The 18051-nt window shown below is 52.0% G+C and overlaps 2 protein-coding genes and 1 long non-coding RNA gene across 3 annotated transcripts in view; all 3 read right to left on the bottom strand.

The window, feature by feature from the left end:
• Positions 1-2563, bottom strand: part of LSP1 (lymphocyte specific protein 1) — a 54085-nt gene extending 51522 nt beyond the window's left edge. Inside the window, exon 1 of the mRNA XM_065636704.1 lies at positions 1735-2563. Coding sequence (XP_065492776.1) covers positions 1735-1814 — 80 coding nt within the window. The 5' untranslated portion in view covers positions 1815-2563. The remainder of the gene's footprint in view (positions 1-1734) is intronic.
• Positions 2564-2647: 84 nt separating this feature from the next.
• TNNI2 (troponin I2, fast skeletal type) lies at positions 2648-4527 on the bottom strand. The gene is made up of 5 exons (XM_065636707.1): positions 4463-4527; positions 4056-4184; positions 3553-3642; positions 3242-3418; positions 2648-2929 (listed from the first exon to the last, which is right to left on the bottom strand). The coding sequence occupies exons 2-5, from the start codon at positions 4176-4178 to the stop codon at positions 2831-2833; spliced, it is 489 nt and encodes a 162-aa protein (XP_065492779.1). The 5' UTR covers positions 4179-4184; positions 4463-4527; the 3' UTR covers positions 2648-2830.
• A 2080-nt stretch (positions 4528-6607) lies between these two features.
• LOC135989917 (uncharacterized) lies at positions 6608-8552 on the bottom strand. Its single transcript, XR_010606341.1, has 2 exons — positions 8351-8552; positions 6608-6642 (listed from the first exon to the last, which is right to left on the bottom strand). It is a non-coding gene; the product is annotated as an uncharacterized LOC135989917 (long non-coding RNA).
• Positions 8553-18051: the final 9499 nt, after the last annotated feature.

Genomic DNA, 18051 nt, shown 5'->3' with positions numbered 1-18051 from the left:
CATCTCCAGCATGCCTTAAGCTGTCATAGGAGCACTGTCCTGACTCCATCCACACAGGTCAGCTTGAAAAGATTTTTGTCCTCAAGGACAGGAGATCAGATTGCTGAGCTAGCCACAGAGAGAGAAAAAGTAGCCCCAAACAGCAAGTAAATGCTTCCTTCCTCCATTTTGGGAGTGGAGATCACCAGAGCTCAGCAAGCTTTTAAATAGTGCAAGTAAAAGCAGCAGAAGTTTAGAACTGCACGTGAAACTGTCACACAAGTTGTGAGGGAAGGTAATTCTCCATATTTTTAAAACAAAAATGAAGTTATTTTTGCTCACTACTTTTGCCCTCAAGTTTCATATTTCATTACAATTCTAAAATGCAGGTAGGGAGGAAGGGATGTGCCACTCTGCCATCGGTATTCACATACACAATTTTTAAACATGTTTCTGAAAGCTGTAAGAGTTGGAGTGCTACAGAACAGACCCCTCCAGACAGCCTCTCATTTAGCTGAGACTCCAGCAAGAAACAGAGAAGGGAATAAAGTGCCTCTGCCCCACCAGCAGCCCCCACCGCTGGCCCTGGCTGTGCCAACACACCTGCACCTGCTGCAGCAAGGAGGGAGCAGAAGGAATCAATTGCCTTGGGCTGCTCCCAGCATCTGCTCCTTGCTCCTGCAAGGTGAGCTGAGCCTGCAACGGAGGCACAGCCAGGCTGGAGCGATGCTGGGAATGTCATAGATCACACTGGGAAACGCCTGCACTTCCCCAGCAGCCGAGGCTTCCCCTTTGTTTCAGCAGAGAGCCATGCACAGAGCCTTCCAGCAGCTTTTGAAGCTTCCAGTCAAGTCTTCAGCCAAGGCTAATTGCTGTCATGCCTCAGCCAAAACACTTACTGCAACCATTAGTGACAGGAGATGGCACACCTTTCTCCTCTCACTGTCACTCAAGGGTTTTTATTTCCTATCAACAGTAACAGCGTTGCCTTTCAGAAGCCTTGCAGAGAAATGCTAATGCGAGCTTTGAAGATGGAGGTGAAAAATCAGTCAACCCCAAGCTCCCTGGATGCTCAGCCTGAATCCAGTCCAAATCTGAGTATTTCTGGGTGATATACCTTGGCCAAGCTTATCTCTGTCTGCCTCCACCACAGACAGATATGGTCTCTGCTACTGATCTACCGTCTTCTGTCCCCCATGGAAAGCTGTCTGCATTGGAGTGAACAGACCCCAAATTTTACAATCTCTGCTGATAAAGCAACAAAGCAGAGTGAAGGCACAGGGTGATGTATAACCTTACAGCAACCAGCCTGAAACATTGCCAGATCAATTCCATTAGAGACATAGAGGACACAGCAAGAAATCAGATGTGTCCAGCCATTGCTGCAAGTAGAGGATCTCCACCCACTGGTCTTAAAGATGGGGCTGATTTCAGCTGCAGAGCTGGTCCAGGTTACCAGACTCCTTGCTGAGCTTGCCTGCTGCTGGAGCTGCAGCTCCCCACTGGATCAACCCCCTCCCAAGAGCTTTGAAGTTCAAAGGAGACGAGACCTTTAGGATGCTGAAGTCTCTCCCTAGCTGGAGGAGCTTGTGAAAAGCCTTCCGGAGCATCTGACCCATTTCAGCCTCATGGGTCATCATGGATTTGGCTGTGCATCCTCCTTTCCCACCAGCACCTTCCCAGTTTCCCAGTCTCCCAGTTTCCCAGGACTGGAAGGCAGCTGTGGTGTTGGGGTACCGGGTTCCCAGACCTCACCTCTCGCTCTCCCCCGAGGATTCATCTCCCACTTGGTTCACACCTTCCGCACCCTCCTGGCAGCCCTCCGAGTCTGACATCTTCTCCCCCAGCCAGCACAGTGGCCCCACGGACAGCTCTGGCGCGAGGGTGCTGCCGCCGTTTCGCTTTCCTGTGCACAGCAGAAGTGAGCTGTGCCGGAAACTTCATGGGCTGAGGGTTTGGGGGGATGGGAGAGGGGCAGAGGGAAGGCAAATTTGGAGGTTTTTTTGGGTTTTTTTTTAAACCTTTGGGAATATTTTAAGGTTTTGTCTCTGCTGACATCTAAAAATAGGGAAGTTCTGGGCTTACCCAGGGGAAAGCAGGAGACACAGACATCCCCACCATGGCAGGGACAGGAGTGACCCACCGCTCCACCAGCTGCCCATGCCACTTTGGGGATAGCCAACATCTCTATACCATAGCACTCTACAGTGCATCGGTACCAAGGTGCTGCAGCAGGAGCTGCCAAGGCTGTCCTGACCTAGCACCTCTCAAAGCCTGCTGGAGCCGAAGGCTCTGCTCCTGCCCTGCGGCTCTCACCCCTCACCTTCCTGCGCAGCTCTGCTCCTTCCCCACAGCTTCCTGCTGTCACCACCATGCGTGGGGGTTCTGCAACACCTCCTGGGGCTTGGACGTTCATCTCTCTGTGTCTGCCACCGGTGAAAGACATGGCCAAGACCTGGTGGTACAGCCTGGCAGGAGGATGCCAGCACAGCATGGTGGCACAGACTCACCCTTTCCTGCCCGCAACGAGAGGGATGAGCATTCCAGCTTCGCTGGGACCAACAGCAGAGGGGTCCCCCATCCCCACAGCATGGCCCCCACCAAAGCCTCCCCATCCCTACCAGGATCCCCTCAGTGGGGGCAGACCCCGCTGTCACCATGGCATGGATGAGGGTCCGGACCCCAGGCAGGCAACACCCGCCTCTCCCACCAAAGCTTTATTTACACCACTGCTTCCAGGACGCAGCTCTTCACAAAACCAGAGAGGAACAGCACCCAGTTGGTGACACTGAGCCGGAGGGGGATGGCAGGGACAGGTGGGGGAGGAGGACAGGTGTGGAGAGATTAGGGCTTAGGATTCGCCAGCCTCGAACATCTTCTTCCTGCCCTCCATGCCAGACTTCTCCTCGATGTTCTTTCTCCAGTCGCCAACATCACGGAGGTCCTTCTCCTGGGGGAGGGATGGGTGCATGGGTGCAAGCAGTGCCCTTCAGGGTGACAACCCACCCAGGCAGGGCCCTTTACCTGCCCACCCATAGAAAACCCTGTGTCAGCTAGAGAAACCCAATTCCACCTAAGTGGTACATTTTTGGGGCTGCACCCTCATTTTTCAACATCATGAATGCCAGAGGAGGAAATATTGAGCAGGAAGAATGTTATGGAGAAAGGCTCACCCTTAACCCTCTCTGTCACACAGGGAGGCGTGAGCCTCAAAAAACAGAGGCCAACTCCTGTATGAGCACAGGGGAGAGGGAATGGGTACCTTCTCCGTGTCCTCCTTCTTGACTTGCTTCAGGTTGGCTCGGAGGTCCATGTTGACCTTGTGCTTGGAGCCCAGCAGGGCCCGCAGCATTGCATCAGCAGACATGCGCACCCTGCGCAGAGGTGGCCTCTTGAACTTGCCCCGCAGGTCAAAGAGCTTCTGGCTCAAGTCTTCCAGCTGCAAAAGGACAAAATGGGAGGGAGCAGAGTGGGAATGGGGCGTGGGTTTCGTGAGATGGACCCAAGCGGCGCAGGGAGGCGCAAAGGATGGGCTGGAGACTCCCCTGAAGGATGTCTCTGGGGGAAACTCACCTCCTTGGTAGTCTTCTGTAGCTTCACTTCTGTGTCATACCTTTCCTCATCCACTGACTCTATCTTGGCATGAAGCTTTTTGCACAGGTCCTGGGAGGAAAAGCAGAGGGATGTTGACTGCTAGAACCCACACAAGTGATTACTCTCTTCTGACCGCTCTGGCTCTGAAAGACCGCAGTCCAGAAGACCAGATGGGGCCAAGACCAGCTGGTGAAATGTGGCTTGGCAGGCCAGCTCCCAGGCTCCATGCTACTGGCTTCATGCAAATGCTGCCTCAACATGTTGTTAGAAACAGCCTTCCTGCCAGCCAGAGCCCTTTTTTTTTTTTTTTTTTTGCGGAGACACCCCAGCTGCCTCACAGGCCAGTTACACATCCAGCCAGCTCCAGGGCCACCAAAGGTGAGAAGGAGGTCAAGATGGGAAAGATCTAGATCCACCAGGCTAACTGATGGAGCCAAATCCTTTCTTCTCTGGCACAGTGAAAGACTTAAAGAAGTCTTTACCTGAAGTTCCTGCATGGATCCTGGGAGCGACAGAGGAGGACAATGCTCTGCCAGGTAGTTTTGCTTTTCCACTTCTTTAGCAGCTTGTTCTTTTTCTATTTCAGAGGCAGCGAGCTGGAGCATAGCACTCTGGAAGGCAGCAGAAGGGTGGTCAGCACAGCGTGGAGGCAAGGGAGGAGGGCAGGGGGGCTGGCAAGGGAGAGCAAGCCCTGATGGAGAGGCAGCTTGGGGAGCTCCATATCAGTACCAGCATCTCCAAGAAAGGGATACTGGCGAGGACCCAGTAAGGAGTGGGGAAGAGCATAGGAGGCCTCTTACAGGAGGGGAAGTACCAAGAGCTGGCTGGCTCGGAATGAGAGATAGGATGGTCAGGACACATCTCACCCAGCCCCAGCAGTGCCACGTACCTTCAGGTGCTGCCGACGGGCAGTAGCTGCCCTCCTTTTTTTCTGCAGGTGGGAGGAATAAGAGAAAAGCAGGTTATCAGGTGCCCATTCCCCTTTCCATTCCCCTTCTCCATGCAACCCCACAGCCTGCCGGGAGCAGGGCAGCAACCCCTGCGGCCCTGCCAGGAAGCTGGCTCCAGATGGGATGGATGGGTCAACACGCGGCTGGTCTCCAAAACAGTGGCACTCAAAAAAGAAGTTCCCTACTGAACCCAGCTTTGCCAACCTCAGGTAGTTAAAACCTACAAAGTTCCTCAAGAAAAGATAATGAGGATGATGAACTTGAAGATATGCATATAAAATATCATTTCAAACTTGGCTTCTTGGTACCTTTAACCTTTTCATTAATTCCCTCTTCATGCAGATATGTGCTTTGCTTTGCAGTCAGGCCAACAGGCCCGACAGCACTCGGGAGCTGTGGGATGTCTTTCTGAATGGCCATGGCACACCAGGCAAGTGAAAACATGAAGGCTGTGTAACTTCTTGGAGCTGAAAAGCCCAGCACAGGTGATGCTGAAGGTTCATCACAACTGGAGGACAGACACAACTACAAGATCTGCAGGCCTGGAGGCTGCTCCTGCCAGATGAGCTGGAGGGCCACAAAGCTGTGGCTGCAAGACTCAAGTCAGTTCTCTCTTCCCTGGGATGCCAGGTGAGAAATAATTTGGGGAGCCTGGAAGACCAAGCCAGCCCTTCTGTACCTGTGATGTGCTGGAGCAGCAGCAACAGGTCTCCTATTTATAAAAGAAGTCACAACCTTCATGTGCTGCTGCATTGCAGCTGTTTCCTCAGCAATTTGTCCAGAAGACCCAGCAAGGCTGAGTGTGGTTGAGACAGGGGAAGTGCACCCTGACATCTGATATGCTGTGGTGGAAGAGTAGAAAGCAGCATTTGGGTGTGAGTCTGTGTTGCATAGAGGAGGAAGTGGATAAGGATCTGCAGAGTGAAATGTAACAAAATCTGGAGGTTTGCATACGCAAATGGTGCTAAGGCCCTCCTGACAAGGCTGGAAGGCGTCCAGCTCAGGGATGCAGTGCACCATTAACTGGGAGGATTTTGCTCATATGAATTTGGGCATGGGCCACAACAGAGCAGATCCCTTGAGCATTATTAGGCCAGGCCTTATTCTTTATCTGAAAACTGGTACCACAGCAAAAAGTGCCCTCCCAGCCTTTTCCAGGGGCACTGGCTTTGATGGAGAGTAAAAGCACCTGTTGGACACCAGCACCATATTGTGGAGTTTCTATGTGTCCCTGAAATCCTTTTTTCTCTCAGTGAGGATAAGCTTGAAGTTGTGGTGGTTTGGACATATGAGGAGATGCCAAGCAGAGATGAAGAATGGAGCAACTTGCTAAGAGGCAATATGGAGTGACAAAGCCACGCATAACTGTCCCATGCCTTCCTCTGTGTTTTCCCAGCCACCCCCAGGCTTTGAGCCCAGTCCTGCTCCGGCCCTGCCAGAAACCAGGGAGAACTTGCTAAGGATGCAACCTCCCTCCTGCTTATGCTCCCCTGGACCCAGGTCTCCCTGAATCGCCTTTGAGAAATGATTTGGCAGCACTCAGTGGGCAGAAAATGCGGGGCTAGGCGGGGGAAGGAGGAGAGGATGGGATGGTGGATGGGTGATGGAGGAAAGGCAGCTCTGGACCACTGCCTTCCCAGCACCATCTCGTGGCTGACTGGGGAAGCAGGAAGAGGAGGGAGAAAAGTATCTAACTCCAAGCCAGGAAGTAGAAAAGACCTTCGAAAGGGATTTTTCTTCTCCTTCCCATCTTTTCCAGGAGTCAGCAAGCAAGCCCTGCCATCAACCACCCTTCTCCACTCTCACACCCAGCAGCTGCTCTTCCTAAGGAGGAATGGTGAAGCCAGAACTGATGCCATGAGCATCGCTGAAGGAAAAACCCCAGCAAGACACACTTACCTCTTCACTGTTCAGGAAGAGCAAATGGACAAGGAAGGGAAAGAAGAGAAAGGGGAAAGGAGAGAAAAAGGCAGTTAGCATCCAAATTGGAAACAAGCAGAGGAATCTTAATAAGCACAAAAATTTGGCTGTTGAACAAAAGTTTTTAAATGCCAGCAACATATTAGAGTCAGAAAAAATGGGAACTTACTCAGACATCTTGCTTTAGATGGTTGTGAGCCTGCAATGAAAACCAAGAAAAATGGTTCACAATTATTCATGCTGGTGGTGACTTTCTTGGGTTTAAAAACAAAGCAAGATTCCACTAAGAGGAGGGGAAAGGAAAAGAAAGAAAGAAAAAAAAGAGGAACAGGTTTTCTCTTATTTCTCAACTTCTCCAAATTTTCATCGTATAGGGAACTAGGCTACAGTTTGTGGACAAGAGCCAAACATGTGCCTACTCATATCCACACAAACTTCAGCATTAGGGGACTTCTGAACTGGACCAAAGGGTGCTGGGCGAGAAAAACAGAAATTTGTGACTAATTCCTGCAGTTATATCACTTGTTTGAACACTAGGAAACCATTTTATGCAGGAAGGAGGATAAGGAAACAGCTATTTTCAGTTTACTGCTTCACTTTGCCATGCAGTCTTGCCTCACTTCATTAACAAGAAATACCCCAAAGCCTGTGGAGGGTTGGCAGTGACCCCAGGTGACAATGAAGGACTTCAGAGGATGCTGCTGCCGGTATCTGCATCCACTGCATGGGGCAGGGTAGCCTGTTGCAACAGCCTCAGCACAGATGACATAGAACAAGGTTGAAAGTTGTTGAACTGGCAAAGGCACAAAGTTTCCCCAGACAGTTCCTTGCATTTCCTTTGAGAGCAAATTTATGGGTACAACACAGCATATTAGGGAAGAGATGGAAAAGCACCTTTGTTTTGTTGTAAATTATTTCCCCATAAACAGAATTTTACTTTTCTAGTAGAGTAATATCTCCTGCTTATATCTCCTAATGGAAGGATGCAGGAGTGTTGGCCAAGCCCAAACTAAGCTGGTCCTTTGCAGAGCAGGCAAGCCCCCAAAACACAGCCTGCAAACCTGGGAGGCTCTGTCAGGAGATGAAGTGTTAATGGGGGCTCAGCTTGCAGGGCCAAGGAAACTTTATCCTGGAAAATGTGCAGGCCCATCACATTTCTTTAGGGAGGAGGGGGGAAAAGTGCTTCTAAAAATGGTCAGGGAGCTGCAGAAGGAGCTGCAGCTGTCTCCTCGGACGGCAGCCTTTCCCTGGTGCCAGCCCCCGTGACTCAGGGAGGTCGGGGCGACACGAAGCAAAAGCCACCGCAGGTGCCTGGGCTACAGCTGAGGGACGGGGCGGCCGAGGAACGCCAGCTATTTTTACTGACATCCCTGCCCCACGCACACATGCACCCACTTCAGCGGCAGCGACGCTGCAAGTGCCGAGGAAGCAAGGGGACAACACCAGGCTGTAAATCTGGATGTCAGTCCCTGTCTGAGGGTGTTTTTTGGGGAGGAAGGCACTGCAAGGACCGGGTTGGGAGCTGGACGAAGGGGTGTAAGTAGGAAGCATCACTGAGTTACCACAGGGAAGGGTTCCGCATCCTGGGGCCCTGGGGAGGTCAGTGTTAGGGAACCTGCAGATCTGCTTGCCCTCGCCACTCAAGCTGGAGAGCAGAACCAGCCAAGGGAGGGGAAGGCATGAAACCAAAGAGAAAGAAGGTCACTGGAAAAGACAGAGGGAGACTCCAATGCACAGACCCTCTCCAACAGGCAAAGGGTGCGGAGGGTTTTATTAGCACCCCCGTTTCTCGCAGCAGGCCACCCCCACCTAGTGTTTATCTCCGTAAAACTCAGGTGAGTGAACCTGCTCCCCCGTCACCCCCTAAGAGCAAGCTTGGTCATTAAGAGACATGCAAAACGGCTCACCCACGTCTGGACGAGAAAATCAGAAAGTCCCGCTGGCTGGACAGGACGGACTGGCGAGCCGCAGGCAGCTGGCTGAGTAAGGAGGTATAAAAGGGCTTCTCGGGTAGCTCAGCAGAAAATCCACCTTCTTTTAAGGGCATGGAGACCTTCTCAGACCAATGATGTGCAAGAGTCCCCTGTGCACCTCCCTTGGCTGGGGCAGGCCAGGCAGGCAGCCCCGCAGGAGAGGGCAGCCACCACAAGCGGAGGCGTGTGGAGGGGGGGGACATCTTCTATCCATGGAGTGGGCAAGTGGAGCCACCCCAGAGGGGCCAGGGAGGTGCTTTTCCTCAGGAGTGCCGAGGAGGGAGCCTTCCTCCCTCTCTTCCTCCCACCAACCAGCCACACTAGATATGGCTTCAAGGCTGGGGGGAGCCCAGGCTCCCTGCAAACAACCACCCATCTGCAAGGCCTCTAATAAAATTTCCCCTTGGAGACACAGACAAGGGCACAGCTCTGTTTGCCTTCAAGGACTTGGGAGCAGCTCAGCCCTTCAGGAATGAAGAGGGGAAAAAGCCTGCACCCCACAATAAATCGCCAATAGCATGTGCAAGAGCAATACCTGAGCAAGCCATCCATAATTAGCGTGTTCTTTTAACTCCACTTACCACACAGGAAACATTTGCAGCTCCTCCCCACGTGAAATATTTCAACGCAACTAGTTTTTTAGAAAACAAACCTGTGGAGCCTCCACGGGCAGCCCCAAGGCTCACTGCAGCACAAGGGCTGGGGAGAGGCCACAGAGCATGGGGGAGCAGCCCCACACTACCAGCAAGAAAGGTAACTCCCCTGTGGGATGACCCAGGCCCATATCTCCATGGGTCTGAAAGAGAGTCAGGTGGAAATGTAGCTGGAAATATTTACCAGCTCTGGTCACAGCACATGTAGTGTGTGTGTGTGGTGATCCCATGGAGACAAACCCAAACAGCTCCTGCCCTCCTCCCCCAGCCCGGGCGCTCCCTCCCCTTTCAGCCAGGGTTTTTTAGGTTGATTCAGACATGGCCCTGACAGTATTTTCCAGGCGTCTCTCAGATCTTTGATAGCAGCAGATCCACTGTTGCAGGCTTCCTGCTTCACCACCTTTAGCATCATGCAAGCAATGCTGCAGATGCCAGTGAAGGAAGAGCAAGTGGGGCTGGTGTCTTGCTCGTGTTTGCCCTGGCAGCAGGTGGAGGAGGGAGAAACCTCTAGCATGGGCAAGGCTGGATCTACTCAGGATTTGTCCCTCTGAAATGTCAAGAGGTGGACGGTTTGGGTAGCAAATATGCCGGCATCAATGTATGCTGGCCTGTAGACCTGAGCTACTCCCTTGCAAATCCACTATAAGACTCCTGGAAATGCAAAGCAAATGTGCAGTTCAGCAGAGGTTTGGGATGGTTTTGCCCTATTCTGGGCTCCCATGCAACTGCTGTGGGTCAGCACATAGTGAAGGAGCAAGGCTTGGGAAGAGCTATAACGAGAATCAGCCCAATCCAACCCACCCACCTCCTGCACATCCATGTCCCCCAGATTGTGAGTTCTCTGGAAGACAGGGGTCTTCAGCTCCAGGCAGACCTAGAAAACACGGAGGTTAAACGCCAGCAGCTTCTGCCTCTCAGGAACATCCCTTGCTGCGGCTGCTGAGGAAGACTCATTGGTAGAGGCATCATGGCACCCAGCACCTATCTCCCATCTGGACTTCAACAAAAAACAGTTTGGCAGAAGGAATATCTGCTTGTCCCAGCTAAAGCCAGTTTCTCAGAAAACAACAACAACAAAAAAAAAGACCAAAGCAAACACATTTGCAGACAGACAGCAGCCACCCTCAACAGCCAACAGCTGAAATCACCCATTCAGAGATAGCTTAGCCGCTTCACTTCTCCTCTCAGTGCCAACTCCATAAGCCACATTTTACTCTAGAGTCAAACCAACTCTTTATTTCTCTTTCCAAAGTCTCTACAGCCATTTTCTTTAGCTCCCTACACAGATACACACATTCCAGCCACCTTTGGCCCACCAGTCCTCCAGAGAGCAGCTCTGCTCTTGGTGGAAGAATCAAAACCAGCAGAGTTATCCATTCAAATATTCCCCACCCCCAAGGAGTTTCCTTCAGCCCTGTGCAACAAATGCTTTCCTAACCTCCTGGAGTCCAGGCATGCAGCATAGCAAAAGAGATTTCCTCTGAGTTCAGGGTTTTGGTTATCACCTTGTGATAAGAAATGTTGGCCTGAAATAGTTGAATAAGAGAGTTCAAAAAAAGAAGTCCCATGAGCAAAATTTTGGTTAACAGTTTTGTTTGTAGGATGCGGAAGGAGTGGATGGTGCAGTGTAGTACTAGGGTGAGCAGAAACCATCCCAAACTTAAGACCTATGGTTAACATTAAAAAAGACAGGCATTTCCAAAGGAAGTAGTGTAATTGTTTGAGTGACGAATGAACAAGTTCCTTGCAGAAAAACTCAAGGAAGACATAAGAAAGCTCCAGGTAAGTCCTTCAGAGTGGTGCTCATTACTGTCAATATGAAGTATGAGGGACAGTATTGCACAGGGGCCGGGAATATACACACTGTTCACACTTGGGTACCTTTCCTGTGGAGCACATGACCTTGTTCCCTTCCCTTGTTCACCTCTGCTCATGCTAGAGGAATGCACCATGGGTATGGTCCACCATTCCCAGAGCACTTTCACCATCCTGCGAGGCCAGAGGGAAGACCTGGTACATACAGGAGGTTCTGCCTTATGCTTTAGAGAGTCTCAGGTGTGGCACTTCTGGTCCAGGCTCCTCCAGGGAACCACCACATGTTGGAAGGACTAGGCTGATGGATACGCGTAAGCTGTCCCTCATGGCCATCTCTCACACCCTTACACCTTGCCTCCTCTTCAACATCCTACAAGCGTTAAATGGACAGGCACCATGGAGTGACATGACACCAAGATGACACTATGTCTTATTTCCATGGATGAGACTGTTAGCAAAAAAAAAAAGCCTTCTGCTCAGCAGCAATTGTGCTTATGGTAAAAGCACAGGCAGGACTGCTGAGCAAACCAGTGTCTGACTGCCCTTTGCTTTCTCAAAATCACATCAGACCAAAGCAAAGCTCAGGGCTTCCATCCTGCCCAGGACATTCCCTCTGCCTCCAGTGTATCCCTAAACGAGTTCCCCATACTCTTACTTCTGCCAACATCAGGCCCTAGGAACTGCACCAAAGGAAGGCCAACACCTTTGCATCTTGTGCCAGTACTATCCTACATACCCCACAGCTACAGTCACCTCATTCACCCATGAGATGGCTTTTCCTCTTCAGGGCTGCTGCCAAACAAGCCAACCACCCTGTCTGTTTAGCTCCATGCCATCCTTCTTGACAGGGAGTGCTTCAGGCACATGATGTTGATGCTCCCAGGCTGCAGGGACATCTCCAAACCCACCAGCAGATCCCGATGACACTCCTGGATGTTCAGCGGGTACCGCGCCCTCACCAACTCATAGGCTGCCAACAGCCTCATGCTGTGCTTGACCATCAGGTACTGAATGACACAAGTAGGACCTAGAGAGTAACCATCCCTGCAGTGGATGAGGACACGCTTCCCTTTCTCCAGTGAGGCTTCGATGCACTCGTTGATGTCTCGGAAGCAAGGCTGCCCCATGTCATGATGATCCCCATGGAGCGGAGCCTGGATGTCGACCTTGAGACGTGACCAGCTGTGCCTGAACCCTCCCCGTTGGCAGGTGCAGGGGATGACACTCAGGCTGCAGTCACTGGGCAGGCTGCTCATGTCAATGATGCTGTCAATGCTGTTTGTGCACAGCGCCCGTCCACTATAGGCAGCATTGAGGTTCCCCAAGTAGATGCAGTCAGTTATCCGAGCAATGATGGGTCCTGTGAAGGGAGAACATGCAGGCCCCCTTGGTTTCAGACTGGTGGGCTCCTCAGGACGTGAGTTCTTCCAGCTCCCCCTGAGGTATTTCTTGGAGCTGGAATGGGGCAAGGGGCTAGAATCTGTTTCACAGCCCCACGACAGTGGTGAGAAGAGAGAGAAGCGGCTGGAGAGCTTGGTCTTGGAAAGGGAGCTCACTGGACAAGGCAGGGGAGGAGCAGGGGTGGGACTGGATCTATGGGCACAAGAAATGGATGTCTGAACCAGAGACCCTGTGCTGTGCACTGCCCCTCTGCTCTCAGTGATTTCCATCTGCAAAAAAAAAGGAATGGACTGGTGAGACCATTGAAACTCATCTCTCCAGCTGCGCAAGCAAGAAGACATGAGCTTGCAGCTGGCCTTGCCCACAGCAGAGCACATAACCAACCCAAATACCCAGCCATCCTGTTCCCTGGGGACAGGCACAACCACACCGTAAAGGCTCACCTGGACCTGCAGAGCACCCTGCCAGTCCTGGGGTGCTGGCATGCTGGAGCAGTTGTCCCCTCCTGCTGATGGCACTAAGCAGAGTGACCGGTGTGTGCAGCCAGGTTGCAGGGCTGCAGACACCACATCCCCACCCTTCTCTTCATGCGCTTCATGTTTACTCATCACCAAGTTTGGACAAGACCCTGTAGGAACAGAACAACTCCATATAGACATGCACAAGTACTCACAAGAGGTGCTTTTGATACAAACACTGGCCTTGAAGAGAAGCAAGGCATTTTAATGATCCCTTCCACTCCAGAGGGACATTCTTCAGTGTGGGCTGCTGGAGGGGTTTCCAACTCATTGCAAGCTGAAGCCAGGAGGAAGGACAGCATTTCAAACTGAAAACACAAAGGGTTAAAGAGCAGCTGCAGGGAGAGGGCAAACAACAGAAAACCCCTCTGGATGACACCCCTTCTGATCATGTTAGCACCCGGGGGCTTCAGTCTCCAGCAATGGAGAGGCCGAGTTCACAGTCAGAGTCAGGATCACTCGGTTCCCAGCTCAGCCCCAACCACACACCTCATGCATCGCAGGAGCTTTTCCCATTTCCACCCAGAACACTTGGACCACAAGTTGCCTCAGATACTACCACAGCATAGCTTTCTCCACAGCCCCAGGCTGAATTGGCAGGTACTCTGGAAAGGCAACAGCCAACACATCTGCCCAGCGCTGGTCCGTGCCCAGGCCTTCAGGAGCTGATGTGTCTGGGAGGTGATCCCTCTGGCATTCCCACCAAGCCTGCCCCTGGATAGTATTACCACAGTGACCTGACACCTGATCACAATCCTCCATGTGTCTGCACGTCCTCAGACCTTCTAAAGACCAGGACATGACTCAGAACACATCTGGAGAACAGGCTGAGACCTCTGTGTGCTCAAATCAGTATGACTGCAAAATGTTTCTGCTCTCAAAAGGTCTTTCAGGCTCTCTGTGCCAAAAAAAAGCAGCAGCAAAACCACTGTGTTAGTTTTTAAAAAAATGTCCATAGAGCTCATGAAAAAGTGATAAATCACAAATCTTTTCTGTCCTCAAGGTCAACAATGGCCCTACAAACCAGCAGCCACATAGGGAATGACACCCCAGAAATTATCCATTTCAAGCTCACTGGCTTTTTGCAAGTGCTGTGTGACAACCCCAGACACCACATTTTACAAAAAATGGCAGCTGTGAAGACCGTTGGCAGCCTCACCTACCTGCACAACACTGAGAGACAGCCAGGGGAGAAGACAGCTGCAAGGAGATGGGCCTCTGGAAGGTCTTCTGGAGGTGCTTCACAATCAGGCCTGGGAAGGGAGGGATTGAGCTCAGACTAGGAGAAGGCTGAGCCAGGAAAAGTCAACACCCAACCCCACCAAGCATCTTTCAAGAACATCCCCAATGCTGCTTAATTCAGAGGGTATCTGTGGCATGAATTTTCCCCTATGGAACCAAACCTGAGTTTAGCACATGCGCAAAAGTCAGGGGTGGTGTGGGATGAGCACAACCAATGCAGAGAGACCTTCAAAGGAGGCCGTGCATATGTGAACATGTCCTTTGTCACATCCAAAGTAAAGTATCCCACCAGCTTTTTATAACACCAAGGCCAAGTGTTTTAACTGGACTGTCTTAAGTTACAGCCTTCATGTCAAAATTCAGGCTCCTATCTCTAAACTGCTCTGACTTTTATGTAAGTTAAGAGGAAAATGCTTTCCATTCAGGGCAAACCCAGATGCCAACTGGGAAGGGGCCTCCAGCTGAGCCAGCCACCTCCATCACAGGCAATGGGCTCATCACTGTCTCTTCCAAGGGTGCAATTTTTCTAATCCTAAACTAACTATGAATGATTCATGACTTGAGGTGCCTATTTCCCACAGAGGACTTGCTGCCCCTGGACAACTGGCTCAGAGAGAGACATCTGCAATGTCCATGTTCATGAGCAGGGTGATGAAACACTTGTTTGCAAACCTACCATCCTCCCAGACACCGCTCATAGGACTTAAGATATGCATCAGGCTCTTTGCAGGTCGAGAACTCATTTCGGTTCTGTTGAGCTCCTATTCTTAATTGACTTTGTGCTTGCTTCTGCTCAAATTGAACTGCAAAAAATGCCTGCAGGAGTTTCATCACCTCTGTGTGAAGTTTGCAAGGCTGGTTGAGAAATCCCCACCTTGTTGACATGCAACAAGTCATCACGGATGGGTACCCACTCACCTGTAACACCAAGCTTCTTTGGGGGGCATTTTTTGCCCAGCAGTGTGAAAGCTACAAAGTCCTTGTTCTGCTTCTCCCCTGGCTCCATCCTGCCAAGACCTGAAATATGGAGAAATGGGAGGTTTCGGTTTTTTAAGTCTGCCCACAAAGTTCAAATGGAAGGAGTCATCGAGGAGCATCTCCCCACAGCCATTTTCAGTCCTATTCCTTGGACCAGGCTGTTTGAGGCAGGAGGCTGTGACCTCCATGAGGGAAACCCTCCTCCCTTCCTGCCCCTGGCAGTGAAATGTGCACTGGGATGTAAAGTGGTCCTAAAAACACCTCCGTGTTACCAGACTGAAGCAGAACAAGCCCAGTCTGTGGCGTGAACAGTCCCAGGTGCAAGTGTCCCAGCAGCAGTCAGGGCAGGGGAAACGGGCAGGAAAAGGGGGGAAGGGTTGGAAAAAGGGGGAAAAGGGTAGGAAAAAGGGGACAGGGAAAGGAGTAGAGATAAGGGTAAGGATAGGGGCGGGGTTGCTCGCCTCTCTCTGAGAAACTGAAAGTCTCATCCGCAGCAGCCTCAGCCAGGGCAGAGGAGGAAGCAATCGCCCCGAAAGGAGCAGCGCACCAACCCGCCGCCGCCTCCGCTCCGCCCTTCCCCCGCGCCCGGCTCCAGCACAAAGTCCCCGTCCCTCCCTCCCGTCCGCCCTCCCCAAAGACCCCAGCACCCAGGCACGACCTCTCCCCTCCACCCCTTTCCCACCGGCACCCCTCCCAGCTCCCCCTTCCCAGCACCCCGCTTTCCCACCGGAGTTTCCCACAGGCCACTTGGCCGATGGCTGCCGCCCCTCCAGCCCCGCATCGCACAGGACCCTTCGCCAAAGTTTCCCCCCCAACCGCAGTGCTTTACCGTAGGCAAGGGCAGGATGCTGGGGGTGGCGGAAACCGAGGGGGCGGCGGCTGCCCCCTGTCTCACCCCCCGTCTCCCCCCAGCAGCCCGCCTGGGGAGCCGGCAGCGGGGCAGCGTGCCGGGCAGCCTGGGAGATGTAGTTTCGGTGGGAAGCGTGGCCCTGGGCCCCCCGAGAGCGAGCAGCACTAGTGAGGGAAGGCTGGCTGCAGCCCGTCCCGCCTCCCCTCCTCTGCTCCGGCTGAGAGGCACCAGCTTTCCTCCCATCGCCTTACAAATTTCAGCGGCCACGGGTGACACTCGCATGGGGCCTCCCTCCACCACCACACACTGCCAGCCTCCCACGGCAAACCCTGGGCTGGCAGCATGGCCCGGCTGCTGTTGGGACCCCCTTTCCTTTGCAAGACCCTCAGACAAAAGCCAACCATCCTGGCTTTGCCTTTGGGTTTTGAGGTGGGAGGCATCCTCATATATTTCTGCTCCCTACCACCCTTCCCCACCCCTGCAATGGCAAAGGACAAAAATGTGCTTTAAAAGAAAAAGCTGTATCAGACCCCACAAAACCAGGAGCTGAAGCATTTAAAAAAGAAAACCATGCATGGCAAAGTACACCTTTTGCCCATAAAATTGCAAGACATAATGATGCTAGCTAATGAATATTTATAAAACAGTCACGCTTGCTCCTGGTGATAAGAGCTTAGATACTCTCCAAATCTCAAAAACTGTGAGACTAGCCAAAAAATCTGTGTCTGGAGAACAGCCAGCCCATACCCAGGCTGAACGATGACAGTCCATAATAATTTTTATCTCATGCCAGATGAATGGTGACAAGCACGTATAAGGCTCAGCCTTCTAGTGTGGCTCTCCTCTTTGATTTGTTGAAGTGCAGGGACAAGTAACATAAAAATCACTGAACAAGGGAATAATTTGCTTTGGGAGGGACTTCTGGAGGTCAGAAGACTTGGATCTGGATGTAAATGATTGAGGTTATAAATCTTAATATCAAACACCTTAATTTTCAGTACTTCTTGCCTCCTTTAACAGACATCTGCCTGGCCCAAGCCCTGCTTTTCACCGTGCCACTGACCTGCAAAGCTGCTAATTAAATTCAGAGGGACTGTCCCTTGGGTGAAGCAGAAGAACAAACTCCCCACTCACCACCAGGGCAACTTGCACTGTGCGGACTGGTTTGGGATACCTGTTTTTGTCCCCCTTAACCCACCAGCAAAACCCCTTTGCCCCCGTGGTATAGGATCAGGTAAAGGCTGGCTCCTGCCTCCTGGAAAAAGCCGCCTGGACACCCCCAGCATCACTGCACGGTAGGAAAAGGCTTGCACCACAGCATCACACCTTTCGCTCCCTCTTGCACACACACTTCATCTCCACAAGAAGAAATCTTGGCTGGTGAGGCTGTAACTGGGATCACAGAGCAGACGACAGAGACCCAGCTCGGAGCACGTACCTGCCCTGCCCTCTAGATGCAGATATGAGAATCCTGCATAGACACAAGCTGAGGAGGAGCTGGTTTTCCCCTCCTTTAACTTCTCTGCTTGTTGCATCTTCCACAAGGGAATCCTCCCACTCCAGGTCCTCCAAGTACACAAGGAGCATTGGTCAGACAGAAGATGCTCATACATCTGGCCTTGGTGGATGAGGGACAGCTAGCCCCGGGCCATGGGGACATGAAAAGGAGATACTTGCACATGAGACAAGTGTGCCTTCTTGTGAACAGTGTCCCAAGCAGGCTGTGATCACCTTGAGTGAAATAAGCCACCAAACAATGCCCAGCTCTAGCAGCCCTGCTTCAAAGAGTTGCCAGCAGATACTAAGAGGATCCTGCCAGAGGAAAGCTCTCAAAGCCTTGTTCTAAGAGCACAAGGCAGATTGAGAAGGAAAAGCAATGATGGAGGAAGAAAGCAGCCTCGGCAGTGCATTAAAAACTGCAACTGCATGGAGATCATCCCCACCCACTCGCCTCACCATCCTGAGCAAACAAATCAGTTTGCGGAGTTTTACAGCACCAAGGCTCAGCCCAGGCTGCCCAGAGCTGCCCCAGCCAGACGGTCACTGCCAGAGTCCCCAGCTTTACCCCACCAGCTCTGCTCACCCAGGACTGCGCCGGTGATTTGGGCTTTAGAGGCCAAAGCTGGAGAGAAGAGTGGTGGGAACTGGTACTGAGGGTAACATTTCTCAAGTAGGGGA

The sequence above is a fragment of the Caloenas nicobarica genome, chromosome 5, assembly GCF_036013445.1.
Source record: "Caloenas nicobarica isolate bCalNic1 chromosome 5, bCalNic1.hap1, whole genome shotgun sequence".
Taxonomy (NCBI): domain Eukaryota; kingdom Metazoa; phylum Chordata; class Aves; order Columbiformes; family Columbidae; genus Caloenas; species Caloenas nicobarica.
The sequence above is the reverse complement of the archived record's forward strand: the minus strand, read 5'-3'. Positions and strand labels throughout refer to the sequence as shown.